A 9,336-nucleotide genomic window follows, 5' to 3' on the forward strand; every position below is an offset into this window, starting at 1 on the left:
AAAGGAGGCTCGGCCCGAGGTTGGGCTCGATTTCCACGAGCCGGGTCGACTCGAGCTTTTTTTCTAGTCGAGCCATGAGCGCTCGAGTCAACTAACAAATTTGACATCCCTAATTTGCCCTATAACACAACATTTATCCATACAAAGCTCAATCATCTTGAGTGCATTCAGGCTTTGTTTTGGTAGAGATTTTTGAGATCAAACTTTATAAAAAGTCTATTTTTAGAAGAATGTCCGATTAAAGAGTAGGAAAAATTATGAATTTACGTAAAATAGTAGTACAAAATAAACTAACTCACGTAAACGTAGTATTAATATAAATTCATTCGATTATGTTACATGTAAATCACTACTTAAAGATTTGTTTACCAACAATGATGTAACAAGGTTTGACTGAATCAAAATTTCACCAATCAAATAAAAAAAATTCCATCTTTGTTGTGTCATTGAATATTACATAAACGCAATCATTTAAGTTGTGGAAAAATTTTGACTACATCTCATCAATCTGTAAAAGAATTTGTAAATAATGATGTACTACAAACATTTTGCCAAGTTCATTTACCATAAATTGTAATTGCTTTTTCAGCAACAACAATCAATTCTAATTTTCAGTTCCCTTCGCAATTGTCATTTTCTTACTAATTTTAGTTTCGGGACGATGTAATGAGCTTGAACATAGATATAGAAAGAATAATATTATCTTCAAAAGACTTTTTACATATAAGATACTTTCTATGTTTAAAGAGTCAACCCTTAAATTCATGTTTCAAAAGATTATTTAAATTAATATTTAAAATAGAGTGTATGTTAGATTCACCAACTTTGGAAAGTCAAACACACTCTATAATTAGATGCCTTCAAAGTATTTGAATTTTCTATGAAGAAAAATAATATAATAATTTAGCGTTACATGATTGAAAATAAAAGATAGAGAAAACTAGAAACATTTTTTGAGAGTAGTAAACTTAAATGTTAAATATAAAGAGCATGTTGAAATACATAAAAGAATTTACTATTTCAACTTATAGACACTTTTTAAATTGTAAAATATGCTTTTTAAAATTAGAAAATATCTTGAAAATGCTATAACACGGTACAAGTAATAATTTTAAACTTAGCTGAACTATTGTAGCCATTTCACAGGCAAAAACCTTTAGTGAAATATCTTAGCAATTATAAATTAGAAAAAAACTTAAAAAGTAAAATAAGAATTCAAAATAAAGAAATTGATTATAATTTTGTATCTTAGGCACAATACAAATATTGTATCAAAGCTTATAAGGGGTCTTACTGGCCCCTCACATGGGGTTGGCCCCACGCAGACCCTGATGCCATAAAAAATGAAATAAATAAATAAATAAATCTCGACCTCACCCTATGTGAGGGGTCAGTAAAACCCCTGTAAGGTGTTGTGCCTATATGCCCAACATTGTCCATCTTATAATCAGAAAGAATTAGCTTTAATAGCTGGTTCTATACAAAGCCCTTGTTTCGTATATTCTACCCCTGCCCCCGCCCTCCCCAAAAAAAAAAAAAGAAAAATAAAATAAAATCATTTTCAGTTATACACACTCCAAATAATTTTATTTTATTTTTGCAAGTGGACCCATTATTTTTCGTAGTGTTTAACAACACATTCTTTAATAATTCACTTTTCATAAAATCTACATCAAACCACCTCTAACTAAATTTGCCAAGAAAAATGAATTAACGTCGAAGATAACAACTAGAGAATGAATACAGTGAAAGAAGAATAATTCATTAGTTCAGTTAACAGATATTTTGGGAGTATTTGAATGCTTATATATCTTGTTTTCATCATCCAAAACTGCTTCCCTCCAGGGATTTTTGTTTCATATCTTCTGAATCACCCTAAGTTTAGCACTTCGACTTCGGGTGTTCAGTTTCTCCTCCTGTTCAGATGGTGATATGGGTCTCTTCGTCAAAATAGTTGCATCCCGGCCCTGTACTATCTGTTTAATCCAAGCTTCCTTATCACTACCAAAAGTTTTAATATTTATAGAATCATCTTCACTGCAGTTTACGATATTCAGAAATGCTCGCTTCACAATTCTGTCTTCCAGACTATGGAATGAGATGACAGCAAGTCTTCCTCCAGAAGAAAGGGAATCAAAACAGGCACGAATTGAATCTTTAAGTGTGTTGAGTTCATCATTGACTGCTATTCGCAAAGCTTGAAAAACTCGTGTTGCTGTCTTAATCCAGCCTTGTCTACCTCCTGTTTATATATTAGATAAGAGTACATGTCAAACATAGCATTTGGTTATAAACCTAATCTTCACATTTAATCCATATGAACTCATTTGTGATCGTGCCCATAGTATGGCACTATTGACTGATCAGAAGCAGTCCGCCAAGTCGTAAAGATTATATACCATTAGGAAAAGAAATGAAAGTTATCGAGAGCCACCTCTTGTCCAAGAAGTTGAGTTCCGAATTAGGTCAACTAGTTCTCTAGTAGAATGCAGTCCACCAGTTAAACGAGCCTTGACAATTTTGTTTTGAAGAGAGTACCAATTACTTTCTTCTCCATAATCACGTAAAATCCGTCCTACTTCAGAATCTGGCCAGGAATTTAAAATGTCTTCTGCTTTCAGACTTGCCTGCCATAGATTCTCCAATTAGGTAATGGAAAAGATATAAAATTATAATAAATTTCATTAACAAAACCATATAAAATGAATTAAAACCATATCCATGATGTTGCCACAACTTAAATGAAATTTCCACCACAAAGTTGTAGGAGTTCAAGCATCCACATAAATTGTGGCATATTTCTACAGTCTACACTAGAAAAGCAATCATATGCTGTTAGAATCTGTGGAGAAAAATTATTTGCCATATCATCTAAGATTATGGATAAACTAGGACTATTTGCCCAGAAGCTAAGTCGATGATTGAGTTAAAAAGATTGAAGAGCTGACTTGCAATGGAGGCCTTTAAAATAAAATAAAACAAAAAAATGGCCTACTTCAATCTGGGTAATCAATTATTATCTTTTATTGGATGATTATAAGTAATTTAAAAAGTACCTAATTCGTGAATTATATGGAGAAATCTATGAAATTCTTCCTCCATTCTTCTAAATTAGTTTTCCACATACTCCTTCATGTGCATTATGTCTACTAATATGAAAGCTACTTCAGTTAGAAATTTTATATAGAGTTTCGCAATGTCCTCAAAGCATATGGCCTTATTGGAAAACATTAAGCCCCAGTTTGTTTTAGCTAAAAATCAGTTTTTTAGTAGATTTGGATAAAAGTTGTGCTCCTCGCAAAATATATGGTTGAAAATGTGTTTGAAGAAAAATAAGTTTTAAAAAATGAGTGCCAAATAGGGGATATCTCTGCCCTTAAAACTATAAGTAAAGATTACTCATTCGTGACTTATGACGTTAGTAGTGTGTAGCTGCAGTTACCTCAGGATTCATTCGCATATCAAGAGGCCCATCATTGAGCACACTAAATCCCCTTTCAGAATCACCTACCTGCAATCCACAAGCGAGTGAACGCATTAATGTCATAAACATACTGTTAAGCAGATATATGAAGAGAATATTCAGATGTTTCTTCTATGTCATAGTAGTGGAAAGCAAGTTCATCATGCAGCAATAGCAAGTACAGCATAGAATTTCATTTACTTCTAGGACAGGATAAGACTGTTGTATAAACCTGTGGCAATGAAGTTTGTGGTTAGTGGCTACATTCACTATTCTCCAACCATCCACCAATTCCCCCCAATGAACATAGAATACCCGTACACAAACATATATTAACGCAAAGGAGCATGAGCTATTAATGTTAAGAAATGCAAAACCAACTAATGAAGTCGTAAAAGCATTAACATAATGTTCCACATCAAACCTGCATGGATGACATTCCCAAGTCCATTATAATCCCATGAACTCCAGCAGCCGAAACTTCCCCATCAATCTCATGAAGCACAGACTTAATATTCTTAAAATTCTTCAAAAACGTATGCACTTGTAAGTCTGAAGTTCCGTCATAAGAATCCTTGTACAGGATCCCCTTTAACCGAGATTGAGCCATCTCGTGTGCAACAGGATCAACATCTAGTCCAACATATAATTTCATCTCTGGATGGGCCTTAATTATCTGTGTTTGTATCAATGAAACTTTAATTAGCCATATACACAGTTAAAAGGGATAAAAATATTGTCCTACATATTAAAATCCATAAATTTCAACAGACTTATTTTCTAGTCCAATGTTCCATACATACAAAAGCTATTGTCCTCAGCTAATATACATTCCAAATTTGCATTTAATAGTTTTGCATCTTAACTCCAAATAAGATAATTTCTTCCTTAATCAAATCTTGGCGAAACACACACACACACAAATAAGCGAATTACAAACCAAAAATACAAGCTGATCAAAAATTAAATCAATTCATTAATTTACTGACCGCAGAGGAATGGCCTCCTGCACCAAGAGTACAATCCACGAAAGACTCAAGGCGCACCGAAGCAAACACATCGAGAACTTCACCAAGCATGACCGGGACATGAACAGAATCTCCATTTCCATAATGCTTCAAGAAACTCTCTTCGTCCAGCTCTTTATCCGATCGCGTTCGTCTCTTCACCAATAAATTTGCTTCGCTATTCCATTTCTGCTTCTTCTTTCGAATTTTGGCATCTTTATTCTTGTTCGTAAGAGCTGCTGTAGTTGTTGAAATGGAAAAGCAAAAGGGAGATAATTTAGGTGGCGAATTGGAATGGAGAAATAGCCTTTTTCTAATAAGTGATTTTGCAGAGGCTATTGCTGCTGCAGCCATTGATGGTGACGAATGAAGAAGGGGAAAATTATAAGGCCCAATAATCATGTTAATTTTGTAGTTTGGGCTTTTATTTTGGGCTGACTTCACCCTATTTGGTTTGAAAAAGGTAAAATTTCATAATTAAGAGATTAATAGCGTGTTTGCTATAAATTAAAATTTGATTTCAATTGTCGTTCTACAAGTTGTGGAATGTTTTTGATTTTCCATCTTTCCTATCCCAACTACGATTGCTTCAAAGATCACTAGCTTATGTTGCAACTTCCCTTGGGGTACCAACAAATCATTGGTTGTTCGGAGAAATGTTTGTTTCTCGAAATTTGAGGGTGGCCTTGGATTTAGAGACATAAAATGCTGGAATTCAGCACTCCTTTCGAAGGTCATTTGGAATATTCATAGCAAGAAAGACACGCTATGGATTAATCAAGTTTACATCCGGGGGACTAGTATTTGGGAGCGATGGCAAGGAAATATCACTCTCCTTTGACCAAGAAGCTGTTGGAAGTTCGTAATCAGCTTAGAGGGCCGGAACTAACTAATTGTGCTGCTATTAGAGTTGGACAGCCTCTGGCCATTTTTCTACTTTCAATGCTTATCAGTTTCTTAGGTCGAAGGGGAACAAAAAGACTTGGATGGGAGAGATTTGGAGACCTTATATCACTCCAAAACACTCCTTCGTGGTTGGCTGCACAATCAAAGCTCTTGACGAAGGATAAGTTAATATATTTAAACATTGATAGGAGATGCAATTTTTGTGGTTTACAGCCCGAAACTGGCCAGCACCTTCTTTTTCAATGTATTGTGACTTCAAGCATCTGGGGACGGATCAAAGACTGGTTGAGAATCAGAAGATCAATGACGACAATACTTAGTACATTGAAATGGATGAAGAAAGAAGCCCGAGCTACATCTTGGCAATCTAAATCCAAGAAAAGTGCACTTGCTTGCACGGTCTATCAAATTTGGATGATACGGAGTAGAATAATTTTTGAGGATCTCCAACCATGTATTGATAATATTGTGAGACGGATTAAAACACATGTATATAAAGTTACATTCTCTTTGTATTCTAATGTTTTAGTTTATTTTGAATCTCTAGTGTTGGGTTGTTAGAATTTTGTCGTTTGTACGTCTTTAGATTTTTGATTTGCCTGGGTATGTCCAGTATACTTGTACATGATTTTTGATCAGTAGAACTAACATTTTACCAACCAAAAAAAAAATTGATTTTAATTTAAGTCAAAGTCAAACAATCAATACTAATAACTTTTTTCATAGATCCCACAACTTTTCAACAATACATTTTAAAAACTTCTATTATAATTTAATAAAAAATTTAATTTTAATCCATATCAAACACCCTCAAAGTATCACCCATTTCAAAAATAAGGACAAAAGTTTCGAATTTCAAAAATTAGATATTTATTAAAATTAATTAATTATTTATTTAATTATATATTTTATTAATTAAGCCCTTGTTTGTTTCTCATTCTTTTCCTATTAAAATGAAAAATATGATCATTATCCATCATATCAAACCATCAAATTTGAATTTCTATCTCTTATGTGGAGCTCATAACGACTATATTTTTCATTCTCATTTTTACAACAATGTGAAACAAACGCCCCCTAAATATATTAATGTTGCAGATTTATATAATTTGATCACAAATTAATAATTTAATTAGTTACATATTATTTTTTGATTACAAATCAAAATTTTTATGTCACAAATTATTTTACAATTACAATTCAAAAATTTTATGTACCACAATTTGTTTATCTGTCACAAATAAAAAATTTATAAGTCATAATTTACTTATCTGTCACAAATCATAAATATTATAAGTCACAACTTTTTATACAGTCACAAATTATCATATACTTGTTTACAAATTAACAATTTTTAGGTCATACATTATTTTTTTGCCACAATTTATCTTTTTTATTAATCATATATTGTTTATTGCTCATAGATCAAACAATATAATAGTCATAATCAACCAAATAATTTGTAATCATCACCAACACTTTCGACCACCGTCTCTACCACGCTACACTACCACGGCCAACGAAAAATATCCCAAACCTATCATCACTGTCACCGCCACCATCACCACTACCAACACCGCCACCAATCCACGAGGAAATACTTGCATATAACCTAAATATAAGAGTGAATTGTGAGATTAGACCTGAAAAAATAATTGTTTGAAGAATAACCTTTGAATAATAATCTTTCCAAAAATACCCCCTCATAGTGAATTTGCAACCAAAGTCATTACAATGTATAAAAACCTTCAATTAGGCCCCCCAAAGAAATATAGATCATGAATCTTTTATAAATTTAACCCCAAATATTATACAAAATTTTATTCATCTAAGAAATGCAACAGATAATGAATTAAATTATTTAAAAGAAGATTTGAAGTGTTTCTTTACAGAATATTTAGATCCAAAATTAAAATATAAAAATATTTATATAGATAATAGAGCAATTAAAATAAAAAATAATATACATAAACTAATTCCTAAACTAGAAAGAAGAATTAACAAATTAAATATAATTATTAAAGAAAAAGTTTTGATAAAAGATAGTGAATTTTACAAATTCTATTGTAATATTCTAAATACTTATAAAGATTTTAATTGAATTCAAAATCTTAACCCCTCCGCTGCACACTCCGACATAATGGTATCAGAGCTATGTTACGAATCTAAAATTATGATGAATATAGTAGAAGAAGAAAATATAATTGAAGAATTTTTGAAAAATGTTGAAAAACATAAAAAACCAAGTTATCCATACTTACCTAAAAATACCACAAATGAAAGTTTTGAGGATATACACAAAAGACTAGAAAATTTAGAACATAATTTACAAGTAGGAAATGCTCTTTTAGATAAAAACCTTAAAGGAAAAGATATGATTATAATTAATCCACCTCAAGATTTTAGGATAACACAAAAAGAAAATAATAGAGGGAAAAAATATGAAGAAAATCAATATATGATTACAAATGTAGAAGAATTAGAACAAAAACTCTTATAATCTACTGGTGAAATGTATGATGAATATAAAAACAGTTAGAAGAATTGACTGAAAAAATGAAAAATACGAAGATGAATACTAATCCATCAACAAGTCGAAATATAAAAATAGAATTCAGTAGTGATGAAGAATATGATTATCCTTATTATACAACAATACCTATTAACGAAGGTATTAATCAATATAGAAAAACATAGAAAAGATACACTGGAAATATAAGAAAACAATCCATAAAAGAAATAAATTCGATAAAATCTTATAATGAACCAATCCACACAACAAAAATATGGTTAGATCTAGACTGTGTAGATAAAAATAAAGCTATTGAAACATAGATAAAAAGTACAGACTTAGCAATACAATTTAATAAATGGGAAACATATACAACTTTTGGATTTATAGAACATAAATTCAGAGGAATTGTTTCTGAATGGTGGAGAAAGTTACCAGAATCTATAAAAGAAAAAATAAAGTATGGAGAACATAGAACTGAAGTATTAGATAATAGAAATACTTTAAATGATCAAAATATACAAGAAATATTAAAAATGTTTGAAAAAGTCTTAAGAATAGAGTTCTTGGGAGATAGATATGCTTCTAATGAAGAAGATAGAAAACAAGATGAATATAATGAATGAATGATAGCAATGGAAAATTTAAAGATATGTGATATGTGTGAATTAGAAAGATGTACATGTAAATTTGAAGAATTATACTATTTATTAAATTAAGGTGATTATCACAAAAATAAGCCTATATTAAAGTCTTATTTTACGAAGTTACTATTCCCATGGGGAATTAAGTTATTAAAAGAATATGAGAAATTATTACCTCTAGGAGAAGATGGAGGAGTAAAAATAGATAGTCTTGGAAATAAGATTGAATTTACAAAAATAATGATAGACATGTGGTGCAGAGAAGCTCTAGAAAGTAGGAAAGCATATAAAATAAGAAAGAATTCCTTGTGTTGTTACAAAGATATAGGTCAAATTGAACAATTTGGATGCCATAAAAAGAAATATAAACTATATAAGAAATATAAAAGAAAATTAAAAAACTATAAAAAATTTAAGAAAAGAAATTTTAAACCACACAAAAAATATTTCAAGAAAAGAAATTGGAATAAAAAATCTAAACCAAGAAATATTAAAAAATGTAGATGTTTCATCTGTAATGAAGAATGACACATTGCCCCTCAATGTCCCAAAAAGAAAGATAGACAGAATATAAAAACTCTTAGAATTTATGAAAAAATTCAAGATGATAGTGATATAGAACCAATTGAATATTTTGGATATTTAAGCAGTGAATGCAGTAGCATTTATGAATTCGATACATTTTCATCAGAGGAAGATTCTGAGGAGATAATATATATGAATCAAGAAATACAACAAACAGATCTAGAAATAGAAGTTGAAACAACTGAAGAAGTTGAAGACTCGATAGAAGGTATAAATCAA

At 30.9% G+C, this 9,336-nt stretch overlaps 1 protein-coding gene across 1 annotated transcript; it reads right to left on the reverse strand.

Annotated features, from left to right (window-relative positions):
- Positions 1-1,668: 1,668 nt before the first annotated feature.
- Positions 1,669-4,847, reverse strand: LOC111398628 (ribosomal RNA small subunit methyltransferase H). Its single transcript, XM_023025622.1, has 5 exons — positions 4,453-4,847; positions 3,888-4,139; positions 3,443-3,511; positions 2,435-2,627; positions 1,669-2,242 (listed from the first exon to the last, which is right to left on the reverse strand). The coding sequence occupies exons 1-5, from the start codon at positions 4,822-4,824 to the stop codon at positions 1,857-1,859; spliced, it is 1,272 nt and encodes a 423-aa protein (XP_022881390.1). The 5' UTR covers positions 4,825-4,847; the 3' UTR covers positions 1,669-1,856.
- Positions 4,848-9,336: the final 4,489 nt, after the last annotated feature.

Source organism: Olea europaea, chromosome 8, assembly GCF_002742605.1.
Source record: "Olea europaea var. sylvestris chromosome 8, O_europaea_v1, whole genome shotgun sequence".
Classification (NCBI taxonomy): Eukaryota; Viridiplantae; Streptophyta; class Magnoliopsida; order Lamiales; family Oleaceae; genus Olea; species Olea europaea.